The 17,694-nt window shown below is 42.0% G+C and overlaps 1 protein-coding gene and 1 pseudogene across 2 annotated transcripts in view; one reads left to right on the top strand and one right to left on the bottom strand.

The window, feature by feature from the left end:
- The window catches only part of BMPER (BMP binding endothelial regulator), a 253,177-nt gene that overhangs the window by 167,314 nt on the left and 68,169 nt on the right, over positions 1–17,694 (top strand). For both annotated transcript variants that reach the window (XM_040434314.1, XM_040434313.1), the window contains exon 12: positions 234–563. In XM_040434314.1, coding sequence (XP_040290248.1) covers positions 234–563 — 330 coding nt within the window. The remainder of the gene's footprint in view (positions 1–233; positions 564–17,694) is intronic.
- On the bottom strand, positions 15,699–15,792 carry LOC121002929 (annotated as a pseudogene).

The raw sequence follows: 17,694 nt of genomic DNA, 5'->3' as shown, positions 1-17,694 counted from the left end.
TCTGTCAGTCCAATAGACATTGTTTGTCGTGGATAACCCCTTTAAGTTGACCACAGATGATACAATTTGCCTTGATCTAATTAAAGAGGCTAAAGTCATTCCAATATTAGAAATATTATTCTTATCTGATAGAATATAATTATATGATATAATTAAAAAGTATCATTATTTATACAGCCACCTATGCTTGCATATAAAGAGTGTGCATTAATGATGATTTACTTGTAATGCAGAACCTGGAGTATGTACTGTATTTGGAGATCCCCACTACAATACATTTGATGGGAGAACATTCAACTTTCAAGGGACTTGTCAGTATGTCTTGACCAGGGACTGCTCATCTTCTACCTCATCTTTTGAAGTGCTAGTAAAAAATGATGCTCGCCGGACACATTCTTTCTCATGGACAAAGACAGTGGATCTAGTAATGGGAGGAAGCACCATTAGTCTTCATCAGCACCTCACAGTAAAGTGGAATGGAACTCGGATTTCACTTCCATATGAAACACCTCAATTTCATATTGACCTTGATGGCTACCTTCTAAAAGTGACAACCAAAGCAGGTATTAATTAATGGCCACCTTTCTTATTAACTGAATTATAATTAACTGATTTAAAACTTTATATACGAGACCGTTATATAAATTACCATTCCCAAGTTACAAGGTGTTGCCAAGTATCAAGATGACATGGTACACCGTATATAAATTTCCGATAGTTCAGACCTGAGAACCAGGTAATACTAAAGGCATAGTCTAAGCAGAACGATTTTTGTGAATATGCGTTCATACTAACATTTGTTCCAAATAATCGGCCTGACAATAGCCCCATGTAAATCTAGTTCTAGATAGCAATCAGACCACATTGTATTAATACATAGTGCAACTAATTTTGGGCTACACTAATTTTCATCTCTTTAGCCATATTCGGCACATTAATCAGTTTCTGGTAGGTCATTTAGGATCTTTCTCTGGGAATTCATAGAAACAGAAACACACTGGTATGCTGTCTTGTATCTACACCATGCTTTACATTACAACGTTGATATTTCAGATTGGCAGCTGCCTGTAAATTAATAAAACTAATTTCTATTAGCTAGTGTAGATGGGTCATCAGCTAAAACCAACTGAACCACCAAAAGCAAATGATTATCAGGTACGTGCTGCTTATACTGAGGCACAAGAACCTCAATAATGTGGAATCTGGTGTTTTGCTCTTAAAATAATCTTTCTGCCTTGCTGAGAAACTGGCAGTTCTAAGAAGCAAATGGGGCAGCTACTATGAATGTTTGGACTGAACTCATTTTTGTTGGATAGTGTATTGGACACGGGAACAAATAACGTTAAGAACATCTGGTATATTTCCTGGATCAGCTCACCAGTGAATAGACAGGTCCACAGAATCCTAGAAGATGTGTTAAGGGCTTAAACCTGTTTTGACAAAACTGATTTGGGACAGTAATATCCTGGTTGTAGATAAACACCGGTCGAATACTGAGAAATTTCTTATTAACATGTGTCAAACACGTAGTGAAGGTCCCGGTGAGATTTGGTCTGCATAGTGCATTACTGTTCTAGGCAAACATTATTAACGGTAAATGAATTAAACAGCAAGTAAAATTAATAGGGCAATTTTTTCATGTAATCCGATCATTTCAAAGTCACATGGAACAATTATATAGTATTCTGGTAGTATAGAAAATATAGAATTACAGAAAAGTTACAGTTCCTTGTTTACTGTTGTGTAGCCATGGAGATTTCATACCTTCTTTAGGCTGATGGTGCTCTTACCCTATAACCCATATTTGTGTAAGAGTGGAAATATGTAAATTCTCTCCTTGCTAGTACTGTAAATCAAGAACTGATGCCATTTGATGGCTGGTTATACACAAACCTATGGACAACAATGTAGATTCAATCCTATATATCGATCGATTCTATCTTTCGATCTACTCTATCAATCAATCTGATTTATAAATAGAGGCACGCTGAGTCTTTTTTGTTACAGATTCAGAGGAAAAAATACTTGTTGCATGCAGTGCTATATGTCATATCATAGAGGTAAGCCTTATAGGTGAAAACACAGTGCCTCATAGGCACTATCTGGTGGTATATGGCATTCTCATGAGTGTGATATGTGCCCGTAGGCACTCTGTAAAGTCCATGCATACAATATTGCCATGTGCTCCCACACTTGTTTTTCATTGCCACAAAAAAAATGTCATGGAACCATTTTTCTCCATACCACATTGGTTTTTCATAGTATTTTTCTTATTTTTTTAAAACAAATGCATGGTGAAAAAAACACTATTGCTTCAACATGGCTTCTTTTTTATTTCAGAAAAATGCCATTGGCACAGAAAATGGCACCAAGTGGGAAAAAATGCCAGTAGGCCTAATTTAGCCTCCTAGTGTGTGTACTGGCAGATCTGCCAAATGTTTTCATTTTTCTTATAAAGAAATCTCAGACAGCCAACAATTTTTCAGACAAATTGAAAGACCATATTGAATGATAGAGATCAGGAGTGATATATGTCTGTAGGGCAAAATAAAGATATTAACACACATGCTTCATGCACTATGACCTGTGACATGATAATTATATTTCACATTAACCTGCACAAATTCATCTAACTCCAAATAAAATGATGGAGAAATCTTTTTTACAGTCCCCTATTTTTACAGACTGTCTAGGAACGTTGGCAACCCTGGATCTCATATAGTAATGTATTAATGCCCACCTAAACTTATTTGACATTTTTTAGCCTGGGAAAAATGACAACTCTTGTGGAATCAATAATAGTTCTGATGATGGTTGTCAACTACCTTTACCAGGAACATATAAGAAAATTATTTAGACAACTTGACAAAAATGTAGGCAGTTGTCACTTGTATAGGAGAATCATTTAGGAGTCCGGTCACAGATTTTGTGTCATTTGGCTGAAAACATGGCACAGCAGCAGTGCTATTTGTCCAGTAAAGCCACAATCCTTCAGTTGTATTGAGACACGTCTGGTGACTTGAGACTTTCCTTCTAGCCCATTTATTATTTTCAAGATATCAAGATCTTTCAACCTAGCCTGTGTGCATCCTTCCCTGATGACAAGTCTTGTAATAATGAGCAGGTTTGCTACTTTTGTTGACATATATTTGTGACCTGCCATAAGGCTATTAAGGCTACTTTCACACTAGCGTTCAGAGAGGATCCGTCTGGTGTCTGCACAGACGGATCCGCTCCTATAATGCAGACGTTTGGATCTGTTCAGAACGGATCCGTCTGCATTATAGTTCGGAAAAAATTCTAAGTGTGAAAGTTGTTCAGACGGATCCGTCCAGACTTTACATTGAAAGTCAATGGGGACGGATCCGTTTGTAAATTGAGCCATATTGTGTCAACTTCAAACGGATCCGTCCCCATTGACTTACATTGTAAGTCTGGATGGATCAGTTTGGCTCCGCACGGCCAGGCTGCAAGCAGCGTTCAGGTGTCCGCCTGCTGAGCGGAGCGGAGGCTGAACGCTGCCAGACTGAGGCATTCTGAGCGGATCCGCGTCCACTCAGAATGCATTGGGGCTGGACGGATGCATTCGGGGCCGCTTGTGAGAGCCTTCAAACGAAGCTCACAAGCGGAGCCCCGAACGCAAATGTGAAAGTAGCCTAACCCCTTTTACCCCAGGCCAGTTTTCACCTTCCTGCCCAGGCCATTTTTTGCAAATCTGACGTGTCACTTTATGTGGTAATAACTTTGGAACGCTTTTATTTATCCAAGCCATTCAGAGATTGTTTTCTCGTGACACATTGTACTTCATGACAGTTATAAATTTTTGTCAATATATTTTACCTTTATTTATGAAAAAATCTGAAATTTACCCAAAATTTTGAAAAAGTTCATTAGTACATTTTCAAAATTTCTATTTCTCTGCTTTTAACCGCCTCACGTCCGCCCATAGGATATAAACGTCCTATGGGTGGACGTCTATTTCTGACAGCACGTTTTAAAACGTCCTGTCAGAAATAGCAGCTGCACGCTAATCGTGCAGCTGCTGATCGGGTTGCCCGCTGTCAGTGACAGCAGGGCAACCCTAAGACAAGGCAGGGACAGTTCCCAGGTGTCCCTGCCTTCACGATCGCTGCAGACACAGCGCTCACCGAGCGCTGTGTCTGCAGAGAAGGAAGCGCTGTGCGCTTCCTGTTCCGGCCCGGCGGTCATGTGACCGCCGTGACCGGAGAGTGCAGGGGCTGTGTGAGGTCTCTCAGAGACCTCGATCAGCCCTGCTGTGAGGCTGTACAGCGCAGGATTGCTGCTGTACAGCCTCTATAGGGGTGCATTTGTCCTGTAACTGGGGCTACTATCTCAGCCCCAGTTACAGGAGAAATCAACTGTGAAAAAAAAAAGAAAAAGTGAAGCAAATGTCCCCCAGAGGTCTTGTATGACCTTATGGGGGACGAAAAGTGTAAAAAAAAATAAAGGGTTGAAAAAATAAAATAAAATAAAGTTTCACATGTAAAAAAAAAAAAAGTTCCCAAGTTAGGAATAAAAAAAAAAAAAATGAAAATAGAAAAAATAAAGTAAAATAGACATATTTAGTATTGCCGCGTCCGTAAAAACCAGCTCTATAAAAATATCACATGACCTAACCCCTCGGGTGAACACCGTAAAAAAAAAAAAAAAAAAACGGTGTCAAAACAAGCAATTTTTGTCACCTTGCATCACAAAAGGTGCAACACCAAGTGATCAAAAACGCGTATGTCCCACAAAATGGTACCAATAAAACCGTCACCTCATCCCGCAAAAAATGAGCGCCTACATAAGAAAATCTCTCAAAAAATAAAAAAACTATAGCTCTTAGAACATGGAGACACTAAAACATAATTTTTTTGGTTTCAAAAATGCTATTATTGTGTTAAAGTGAAACAAATAAAAAAAAGTATACATATTAGGTATTGCCGCGTCCGTAAAAACCAGCTCTATAAAAATATCACATGACCTAACCCCTCGGGTGAACACCGTAAAAAAAAAAAAAAAAAAAACTGTGTCAAAACAAGCAATTTTTGTCACGTTGCATCACAAAAGGTGCAACACCAAGTGATCAAAAACGCGTATGTCCCACAAAATGGTACCAATAAAACCGTCACCTCATCCCGCAAAAAATGAGCCCCTACATAAGAAAATCTCTCAAAAAATAAAAAAAACTATAGCTCTCAGAACATGGACACATTAAAACATAATTTTTTGGTTTCAAAAATGCTATTATTGTGTAAAACTTTAATAAATGAGAAAAAGTATACATATTAGGTATCGCCACGTCCGTAACAATCTGCTCTATAAAAATGTCACTTGACTGAACCCCTAAGGTGAACGCTGTAAAAATAAATAAATAGAAACTGTGCTAAAACAACCAATTTTTTGGTCACCTTGCCCCATAAAGTGTTATATTGAATGATCAAAAAATCATATGTACCCAAAAATAGTACTAATAAAACTGGCACCTTATCCCCTAGTTTCCAAAATGGGGTCACTTCTTGGGAGTTTCTACTGTAAGGGTGCATCAGGGGGCTTCAAATGGGACATGGCATCTAAAAACCATGTGGAGTTCCTTTCCTTCTGCGCCCTGCCGTGTGCCCATACAGCAGTTTACGACCACATGTGGGGTGTTTCTGTAAACCGCAGAATCTGGGTAATAAATATTGAGTTTTGTTTGGCTGTTAACCATCGATGTGTTAGAGAAAAAAATTGATTAAAATGGAAAATCTGCCAAAAAAGTGAAATTTAAAAATTTGATCTCCATTTTCCTTTAATTCTTGTGGAACGCCTAAAGGGTTAACAAAGTTTGTAAAATCGGTTTTGAATACCTTGAGGGGTGTAGTTTCTACAATGGGGTCATTTATGGGGGTATCCACTATGTAGGCCCCACAAAGTGACTTCAGACCTGAACTGGTCCTTATAAAGTGGGTTTTGGCAATTTTCTTAAAAATTTGAAGAATTGCTTCTAAACTTCTAAGCCTTCTAACGTCCTAAAAAAATAAAATGACATTTCCAAAATGATGCCAACATAAAGTAGACATATGGGGAATGTTAAATAATAAATATTTTATGAGGTATCACTTTCTGTTTTAAAAGCAGAGAAATTGAAATTTAGAAAATTGCGATTTTTTTTAAATTTTTGGGTAAATTTGGGATTTTTTCATAAATAAAGGTGAAATATTTTGACTCAAATTTATGACTATCATGAAGTACAATGTGTCACGAGAAAACAATCTCTGAATGACTTGGATAAATAAAGGCGTTCCAAAGTTATTACCACATAAAGTGAGATATGTCCGTTTTGCAAAATTTGGCCTGGTCAGGAAGGGGGCAAAGGGCCCAGATGGGAAGTGGTTAAAACAGAAATTGATACCTCATAAAATATTTATTACTTAACATTCCCCATTTGTCTGCTTTATGTTGTCATAATTTTGTAAATGTAATTTTCTTTTTTTAGGATGTTAGAAGGCTTAGAATTTTAGAAGAAATTCTTAAATAATTTTGGGCAGATTTTCCATTTTAAGGGTTAACAGCCAAGCAAAACTCAATATCTATTACCCTGATTCTGCAGTTTACAGAAACACCCCACATGTGGTGGTAAACTCCTGTTCCCGAGAATTTCCTGCTCATCAGAGGAAGTGAGAACTGCATTTACATGCGGCAATCATGAGCAATCGATGCTGCAATCACGTATCCTCATAATCCTCATTATTATTTCTAGGCTGCAGATGTCTTTTTACATAGCACAGTCTGCTGGCCAAAAATGATGATTTTGGTATCGTCATCAACAATGCTTTCACCCGAGGAACAAGCATTTGCCCAGCTCTGTTAAGCCTCATTCACACGTCCGTGTCCGTGCTCAAATCTGCAAGCAGGCGGTCAGTGAAGGATCCGTGTGTCCGTTTTTTGCTGTCCGTGTTGCATCCATGTTTCACTGACACTGAACAGCTGAAAAATAATTTTCAAAGCATTTCTTCTTAATGATCCGTGAAACACGGATGGAACACGGATTGCATCATGTTGCATCCCTAGTTTTCACGGACCCATAGACTATAATGGGCGTAATGGATCAGTGAACACAGACAAAATAGAGCATGCATCCGTTCTAAAAACACTGACCCACGGACCATGCTAAAACACTGATGTCTGAATGCACATATTAAAATGAATGGGGACTAGTGTTGGGCGAGCATGCTCGGCCGAACACCATTTTGATTTGAGAATCGTGATGCTCGGCATATCGTGGTGTTCGGCCGAACAACGTGTGTGCTCGAGCCCGATGCTAGAGTCTCCTCCCCACACGTTTGTTGGCTGCTATGCAGCCAATAAACGTGCGGGGAAGTAATGGCACTCACTGTAATGCTGTAGCCATGTTGGTTACTGGCATTACAGTGATTGGCTGGCCGTAACGTGTCATCGGCTCAGTCTTAGTCAGAGAGAGCTGCAGCAGAAGGGACAAATAGTGTAGGGACAGGAATATTTATATTTATTCAGGCAGGGTTTACTGTTGAAAGGTGTTAGACACCCAAAAGTCCTTTTAAGGACTATTGTTTTATCTGGCTACAATATATATTATTAGCGCAACCTGCGCTAAATTGCGTGCAATTGTTTGGCCGCTGCTGACATCTTTTGTGCTACATTTGAGCATCTTAAATACCTGTGACATTCAGCGCAATTGTTTGGCCGCTGCTGACAGCGACATTACCTGCGTTACATCTCCTGTATAACATTTGTGCATCCTGAATATCTGTGACATTCTGTATAATTTTTTCTTAGCCGCTGGTGACAGTGACATTACCTGCGCTACATCTCCTATATAACGTTTGCGCATCCTAAATATCTTTGACATTCAGTGTAATTTTTTCGCCGCTGGTGACAGCGACATTACCTGCGTTACATCTCCTGTATAATGTTTGCACATCCTAAATATCTGTGACATTCTGTGTACTTTATTTGCGCATACACTTACAAAACCTGCGCTACTGTACGTTTGACATACTTGCAAGCATATATATACCATTTAATATGCTCAAGGCGAGCAGTAAGGGACGGGGAAGTGGCCGTGCTGCTGATGGTGCACGCAGAGGCCGTGGCCCTGGGTGCAATTAGTGTCTCAAGTGGTTGATGATGAGAATGAGACACAGTTGTCAATAAGTGAGGTTCTTGTTAGGTCAAAAAGTCAGGAGGATGACCAGAGTGAGGAAGTGAAAGAGGAGGTGGTGGACGATGAAATTACTGACCCAACCTGGGAAGGTGGCAAGCCGAGCGAGGACAGCAGTACAGAAGGGGAGGGATCCACAGCACCGCAACCGGCTGGAAGAGGCAGTGGGATGGCAAAAGGGAGAAGGCGGGCCACACCAAACAGGCCCGCAACTGTTCCCCGTAGCACCCCCTTGTGGCAGTCTCCCCTTTTTTGAGGAAAGTTCGGACGATAAAAGAATTGTCATTTGCAACCTGTGCCGTACCAAAATGAGCAGGGTCGTTAACACTATCAACCTCACCACCACCAGCATCATTCAGCACATGGCATCAAAGCAGCCTAATAGGTGGGCCGAACACCTGGGTCCACAATCAGTTTCTGCGGGTCACACCACTGCCTCTTCTTCCCTTGTGTTACGTGCTGGCCAATCCCCTGTCCAAGACGCAGGCCCGGATGCCTCCCGTCCTGCACCTGGACCTTCGCAAGCACCATAAGCTAGCACATCCACTTCTGTGTCCCAGCGCAGCGTACAGATGTCCATACCCCAGGCCTTTGAACGAAAGCGCAAATACACAGCCACCCACCCACAGGCCATAGCACTAAATGCACACCTTTCCAAATTGCTGGCCCTGGAAATGTTGCCATTTAGGCTTGTGGACACTGAGGCTTTCCGCAGCCTGATGGTGGCGGCCGTCCCTCGTTACTCAGTCCCCAACCGCCACTATTTTTCTCGGTGTGCCATCCCCGCCTTACACCAGCATGTGTCCTGTAACATCACCCGTGCCCTGACCAGCACAGTACTTTGGAAGGTCCACTTAACGACTGACACATAGACAAGTCCTTTTGGCCGGGGACACTACATTTCCCTGACGGCACACTGGGTGAATGTTGTGGAGGTCGGGAGCAAGTCTTCCCCTGGAATGGCACAGGTGCTACCGACGCCAAGGATTGCGGGCCCTACTTCCATCAGGATTTCCACCACCACCTACATTAGTGGCTGCAACCCTCTCCTCCTCCACTTCCACCTCTGAATTCTCATATTGCAGCACCAGTCAGCCATCAGTCAGTAGCTGGAAACAGTGTAGCACTGCAGTGGGGAAATAGCAACAGGCCGTGCTGAAACTAATTTGCTTAGGTGACCAACAGCACACCGCCGCAGAGCTGTGGAAGGGTATAAGGGACCAGACTGAGCTGTGACTCTTGCCACTCAACCTACAACCAGGCATAGTTGTGTCTGATAATGTCCATAACTTGGTGGTGGTTTTGGAGCTCGGCAAGCTCACACACATACCATGCCTAGCCCACGTGTTCAGCTTAGTGGTTCAGCGGTTTCTCAAAACCTACCCCAATTTGCCTGAGCTACTGGTGAAGGTGAGCCGCGTCTGTTCTCATTTCCGAAAGTCATCTACAGCTGCCGCCAGTCTGGTAACGCTGCCGCAGCGCTTGCAATTGCCAGCTCACCAACGGTTGTGTGACGTGAGCACGCGCTGGAACTCCACGTTCCACATGTTGGCCAGGCTTTTTGAGCAGCAGAGGGCAGTAGTGGAATACCAACTGCAACATGGTCGTCACCTTTCCAGTCAGCGTCCGCTCTTCACAAGCGATGAGTGGGTATGGATGGTTTTACGCAACTTTGAGGAATGAACACAGATGGTGAGCGGCGATGCCGCTATTATCAGCGTAACCATCCCACTTCCGTGTCTACTGAAACGCTTGCTGCTCACAATGAAGGCAAACGCTTTGCACGTGGAAGAGGTAGAAATGGGGGAAGACAGTACAAAGGGTGATAGCCAGGGTGACCCTCAGTTCGTCTTCTCAGCGCAAATTGGATGATGATGAGGAGGAGGAGCAGTAGACGGTTGCCTCCTCTACAGAGGGTAGTACACATAGCAGGTTTATTCTATCTGTTCAGCGTGGATGGGCCGAAGAGGAGGAAGAGGATGAGGAGATTGAGATTCATCCTCCTGATGAGGACAGTGAAGTCTTGTCTGTTGGGACTCTGGCACACATGGCTGACTTTAGGTTATGCTTCCTTTCCAGTGACCCTTGCTTTATACGCATTTTGGCCAACACCGATTACTGGTTGTTCACCCTTCTCGACCCCCGCTGTAAAGAGAACTTCTCATCTCTTATTCCTGTGGTGGAGAGGACTAGCAAAATGGTGCAATACCAGAAGGTTCTTGTGGAAAAATTGCTCCAAAAATTTCCAGCTGACAACACTGGCGGCAGAGTACGTAGTAATCCCTCTGTGCCTTACAACTATTGGGTGTCCAAGCTGGACACGTGGCACGATCTATGCCTTGGAGGTGCTGGCCTGCCCTGCTGCCGCCAGCGTTTTGTCAGGGCAGGTATTTAGTGCTGCTGGGGGCATAATAACTGATATGCGCATCCGCCTGTCAACTGAAAATGCTCACAGGTCAAAATAAAAAAGGCCTGGATTGCCCCTGACATCTCTACTCCACCAGAGGAAAGCCACTTTAAATGTGGCTTTTATAGTGTATTGAATACACTGTATTCCCATGCACCCCTTCCACCACAAAAAAGGGTATATGGTTCAATCTTCCTTTTCTCGTCGTCCTCCTCCTCCTCCATCATATGAACATGCTTATTAGGCTGCCCTCGCTCCTAATGTTTTAAAGGGTCAGCTCGGCAGCAGGCCCTCGCCCCTAATGTTTTAGATGGTTACCAGCAGCCCCTTGCTCCTAATGTTTTTGAGTGTCACCAGCAGGCCATCAATCATAATTTTTCACGGGTATGTATGATGCCCTTCTTTATATGTAATAAAGGGTGTATTGGAGTGCTGGCTCCTTGTAATTTTTGGCAGCCCTTTCACTTAGTGCATAGGCTTTATGAGTGTAGAAGTCCCACTACCTGAACAATTGTACCACAATGTGAATGAGGCTCTCCTTTATGTGATATACAGGTTATATCGGAGTAGGGTTGTTGCGATACCCAAATTTTGATTCTATTTCGATACCATAAAAAAGTATTGCAATACTCGATACCATTCGATACCACGCAAAAAAAAAAAAAAAGGAAAAAAAAAAGCCACGTGCATCCCGCATTTAAAAAAATGGCGAATCACGCAGTTTTCATTTATTCATTTTTTTCTGTTCCGGCGTTCACCGCATAGGAGATTTTTTTTATATTTTAATAGTTTCGGCTTTTGGGATGTGGCGATATGTAATATGTTTATTTATTTATTGTTTATATATTTTATATGTAAAACTGGGAAAGGGGGTGATTTATACTCAATATTTTGGTGTTTTTTTTAAACTAATAGAGGTCTATTAGGGTGAATAGGATCTCACACTCTCCTTGCTGCCCTGTGCATAGTACACACAGCAGCAGGGAGCTTACCATGTTAGTCAGGGCTTCAGTAGTGTCCTGGCTGCCATGGTAACCGATCGGAGCCCTAGGATTACACTGCTGGGGCTCTGATCAGAAACTGCCACTGCCACCAATAAAAAGGGGAGGGGCCGCACCTGAGAGGTTAACTGCCGCTGATCGCAGCTCCCTGTCAGAGGCAGGGTGCCGGCTATGTGATTCTGCTGCCGACACCCTCCTCCTGTATTAAAGGTTAAAGAGGACCTTTCATGGGTCCAAACATTGTAAGCTAACTATCAGGATATGTAGAGTGGCGCCCAGGGATCTCACTGAACTTACTATTATTCCTGGGTGCCGCTCCGTTCGCCCACTGTGGTCCCCGGTATATTCTCCAGCTCTGTATGCTAATTGCTTGCATCGGAGCAATGGGGAGGAGACTGCCCTTTTTTTCAATGGCGTTCCTTCTCTCTGGCTGTAGCGCTGTCCAATCACAGTACAGAGCGTCACAGTCAGGGAGATGGTTTTTTTTTCTCCCTTTCGCAGTGACACTCTACGCTTTGATTGGACAGCGCTACAGCCAGGGAGAAGGAACTCCCATTGAGAAAAAGAGCAGTGTCCTCCCCATTGTCCGATGCTAGCAATTAGCATACAGAGCTGGAGAATATACCGGGGGCCACAGTGGGCGAACGGAGCGGCGCCCAGGAATAATAATAAGTGCAATAAGATCCCTGGGCACCGCTCTACATATCCTGATAGTTAGTTTACAATGTTTGGACCCATGATAGGTCCTCTACTATCATTGGTGGCGCAGTGCGCCCGCCCCTCCTCCTCCCGTCTCTCTTCTTATTGGCAGCAGTGGCGGCACAGGGGGAGGGAGAGTGACTTTTTCTCCCCTGTGCTGCTGAGGGAACATGAGCACACTGACAGCAGTGCGCTCCATGTTCTGTGATGCTAGGCTGCGCAGTAGGGCAGCCTAATATCGATAAATGTCAAATCCTGGTATCGTAATGATTGGGTATTAATATTTCGATACCCGCAGCAACCCTATATCGGAGTGCCTCTTCCTTGTAATTTTTGACAGCACTTGCACTTTATATACAAGTAAATATACAGGAAAGAATGTTTCCTAACAATTTTTCCTCTAAAATCGATTTTATCTTCGGTTTTGTGCGGATTATTGTCAGTCTGTAAAAGAGTCGTACTACTCGGACAACATCGTTTCCAGCAGCGACCTGGGAGTACAAGATGCATCCAGACATCCTCCCCATGCTGTTCCCGAACCATTTCAGTGCTGTTTCCATCAATTTCTGACATTTTCCTATGAACCAGGCACCCTCCCCTCTTCAGAGCAGGGGGTGCCTGGTTTAATTTTCGGGTTCTCCCATTTACTTATTACAAAGCACCCGAGCATCCCAAAGTGTTCTAATCAAGCACCCGAGCACTTTGGTGCTCGATCAACACTAATGGGGACGTGTGCTTTCCGTGGAGAACACATACAGCACACGTCCGTGAAACACTGATGTGTGAATGAGGCTTTAGGAGTCCTGTCACAAATACTCACAAATACTGTGCAGCATACAGTGCTATTTTTTCCAGTAAAACCCACAGACACCATGAGAGAATTTGACAGTCCCCATTATAAGTCATAAGGGTCCATCGAGTCCCAGTGGTTTCCATCATGTGAAGGATCCATCACATCATTGTGGCTTTTAAACGAAGGCTATAAAACAGATGCAAAGAGAGCCTAAGCCTTACCATGTAAAAGTCGTAAGGTTACATATGCAAAATGTTTTCAGAAATGTAGACGTACAGAGCGCTGAGGTTGCCAGAAAAGGATTCCTTTTATTGTGTCCAACTACTGTGAACGTCAGGAAGGAAGCGGATATTTGACTTTGATATTTGTAGTGTGAATAACAGAACCGGTGATTACGATGTCACATAATTCTCATGCATTTTGTATGAGCCTTAAGCACTTATCCAGAAATATGTGATAATTTCACACAGTGCTGAAATAATTTGAAACTGATATTCCTTGTGAAAACAGGACAGAAATTGTCAGTCAGAAATGATACATTATTAAGTATTAAAAGTGCGAAAGAATTCTTATTGATCCTTTTATTATGAAAAACGTTCTAGTTCTTTTGCACACAAATAACTACAGGTCCTAATAAAATAAATTTCTGAGTACAGCAGCTACAAATACAACTGAAATGCACACATATTTTTATAAAAATGTCAGTAAAAATAATGCAAAAGTTAGCTTAGCTTTTCCCGAGTGATTTAGGGAACTTGAACAGGGATGGCCCTCTTTACTTGCTCTTTAACAATAGCAAAGGGGTGAGGGGAAAAAACAGACCAAGGGCTCCCCCAAATGGAGGAGCATGTTATAATATACAGGTGAAACTCGAAAAATTAGAATATCGTGCAAAAGTCCAATTATTTCAGTAATGCAAATTAAAAGGAATTGCATTAATGCAGCTTAAAATTAGAATTTTGTGAAAACATTCAATATTCTAGGCTCAAAATGTCACACTCTAGTCAGCTAATTAATCCATACCCCCTGAGCAAAGGGTACCTCAAAATTGTGACTTTGGGGTTTCATAAGCTGTAAGCCATAATCATCCAAATTATAACAAATAAAGGCTTGAAATATCTCGCAGTTGCATTACTGAAATAAATTAACTTTTCACGATATTAAAATTTTTCACCTGTAAATCCTACATTGCCACATTGTAAATTTTGATACAGGGATCGGAGCTTGTAATGATTTAATATATTGTGTTAGCAAGATGTTTCACAAAATGCTTGGATTATAACAGTCTAATAATAGCATAATAATCTCATAATATCCAATTAAATGTTAGATTTGCATAGTTAAGCCATAGTGACTGGTACAGTAAAAATATACGTAGCTGGATAGGCATTGTATCTATAATATGCATTAGGGCAAAAATAGAACTGAAACATTCAATTTTATAGAGCTAAATTTCTATTCCAAATTTGCAGTAGGGAGGAGATTATTCTTTCAAATTCCCATCATTCAAGTACTTAAAATCAAAACAAAGAAGTTTGATCCTCTTTATCGGTGTTCACAATGTCAGTTAGGATTCCTTTTAACTAGGATACCTTGTAAATGCTATAGACACCTTTAACAAGGAAACATTAGTTTTACAGTTACTGTTTAGAGTTTAAAAAGTTTCACCAAATATCAGACTTCAATCTCCATTTCTTCATTCATTTTCAGACCCATTGTTATTCAACTTGCAACCTTCTCCTAGTCGCATTCTCCTCGCCAGTAATATATGATAGATATGGGTTTTGTGTGTACAGGATTAATTTTTATTTTTATGAAAGCCCAAAGTACGTGCTTTCTTCACCCCGTGCAACAAAATCGTGCAGCGTGACACACAAAAACGTGCATTAGGTTGCGGTCTATCGCAGGCCCTCTCCATAAGAGAACGGCCCCCCACAAACCAGTCCCTATCCCTCCGGGCCTATGGCTCCTGCAAGGGACAGGGACAAATGACAACCCTCAGCCTAAGCCGAGGGTATGCCCGTCTATGCTCCTGGCTGTCACCTCGGCTGCCACTTAGAGCATCAGCCAGGAGCTTCAACAAAGGTCTGGACTCTCCCTGGAGGGAGAGCACAAGTGGTTTAGCAGGGGGGTGAGGAACCAATATAGTCACACACCCCCCCTAGACCTCAGGGGAGGGGGTACACGTAAGGGCGCCGCAACCCTGAAAATCCTAGTGGACACTACAAACGTGTAAAAGTGCACACAGCGAACACAAAAAATAAATAAAATGAATGTTTGCCATTACGGCCCGGACATTCGACCGGAATTATAAAAATTCCTCATATTTTCAGGGCCGAAGCCGAGCGAATAGAGGTGTGTGTGCTAAAAATGTGAGAAAGAAAAGGCTTGTGCAAATGTGCCATCACTCTATGGGCCAGGGAGGATCCCAGTGAGTTCAGGCACCCCAGGGTCACCGCTCCTGGGGCACTATGCACTTTGGGCTTTCAACACAACCCAGCCTCATGGCTTCGATCCATGGTTCTCTATCCCGCTCAACATTTATGGGTTGGGTAACCACTCCTCCCCATAGATGGAGTACAGTGCAGCTTCACTGAAGGACAGGTACTACACAGTGGTTCTCTGCTCTACATCCCGGGAGTAAACTCTACCGGACGGATAAGAACAGATACTACACTTGATCTTAGCCAAAAGGCAGAGAAGCGAGTGTGTACAGGATGCTGCTGTCTTCCCTAGCTCTTATGTAGCTCTAGCTCTTATGTATTAGCCCAACTTCATTCCTGAACTAATTTTCCCTTCTGTAGTCCCCAGTCTCTTCTACCTTTGGCTGACAAACTCACTAATAGAGAGAAATCCCCTACTTGGGCTTTCTCCTGTTAGATTACTTAAAGAGGACATGTAACCTCTCCTGACATGTCTGTTTAGCAACTATTTGCATTCCCCTTGAAATAATTTTGGAGCATCTATTCTTAGGACTGTATGTGGTGCCTTTCCTTAAGTATTCCTGCTAGAAATGATAAATTAATAACTTGCAGTTTACAGTGAAGGTTTAGATGTGCGTGTTATCAGTTGGGGGGGGGGGGGGGGGTGTTCCTGCACAGTCTGATACTATTCAATCAGTGCTGCCATTGTCAGACTGTACAGGGACACACCTCCAACTGGTAATACACATGTGGACCTTCATTGCAAACTGCTTGTAATTAATTTATACATTCTTAGAATCATAAGAATAGATGCTCCAGGATTGTTATTAAACAGGGAAGTAGTTACTAAAACGGACATGTCAGTAGAGGTTAGAGGTCCTCTTTAAAGGAGGTTTCTGGGACTTTGATACTGATGGCCTATCCTAATTATATTGTTCATTTAATTGTTAACCCAGACACAATGTCTGGGTTTTTAAAAATTAATATAAATACAACATTTAAAAAATTAATATAAATACAACATTTTATGTACTTGAAAGGAAAAAAAAGAATTTCTCTGTGTCTAAAATGAGCCAAGTCCTTAAAGGGGTTAAAGGAGTGTGGAAAAACGAACTTCAGGCCATTCCTATAATCTTGTCTTAATTTGGATACCCTATAACAAATTAGTAAACAGTATAAAGTTGATATAACCTGATAGTTTTGACTAAGGCTACTTTCACACTTATGGCAGAGGAATCCGGCAAAACGTATGCCAACTGATTGCATTTTAAGACTGATCAGGATCCTGATCCATCTTACTAATGCATAGCAAGAGCGGATCCATCTGTCCGTTTGTCATCCGGACAAACTTATCCGTTTAGATTTTTTTTCATATTTTCACGCGCAGACCGGAAGGACGGATCGAGCATTCCGGCACTAATACATTCCTATGGAAAAAAATGCCGCATCCGGCATTCAGGCAAGTCTTCAGTTTTTTGGGCCGGAGATAAAACCGTAGAATTCTGCGGTTTAATCTTTGTCCTGATCAGTCCAAAAAACTGAACTGAAGACATCCTGATGCATCCAGAACAGATTTCTCTCCATTCAGAATGCATGGGGATATGCCTGATCAGTTCTTTTTTTCGGTATAGAGCCCCTAGGAACTCTATGCCGGAAAAGAAAAACGCTAGTGTGAAAGTACCCTAAAATATTTTATTTCTTTATTTTAATGTATCTTTATTCATGCATTTCTGTTGTTAATGCATGATACCCCTTATCAACAAAAGAGGCTTCAGCTTTCATTCTCCAAAGGGTCTCTGAAAAATTAGAAATGGAATCTGATTGATTGCTCAGGGCAACTGTCCGACTTTTTCTTCCCAGTTGTTTTGATAAATCTCGCCAAATTAGATTTATCCTATACACCATTTCAATGCATTTAAATACATTTCCTGTGATGACTTTGAAAGTGTTGCCTCAGGAGTGGTATTATCTGTGCTAAGGAGCTATAGGTCTGAGCACATATTTTTATGACTTGACCCGCAGTGTGGATGTTTAACTCAGCGTTAAAATGGTATAACAGATGTCGGTGAAAATGGGGTCTGTAATGAACACAAAGGAACCTTTTGAGCTTTTCAATAAAATATGCGGATCCCCTGAACTTTCTTCTACATATTCTGTCCATGTCTGGGTCAGGCTTATAGAGAGCA

This window comes from Bufo bufo, chromosome 5 (assembly GCF_905171765.1).
Source record: "Bufo bufo chromosome 5, aBufBuf1.1, whole genome shotgun sequence".
In the NCBI taxonomy this organism is placed as follows: domain Eukaryota; kingdom Metazoa; phylum Chordata; class Amphibia; order Anura; family Bufonidae; genus Bufo; species Bufo bufo.
This window is presented reverse-complemented; position numbering and strand designations above follow the sequence as displayed.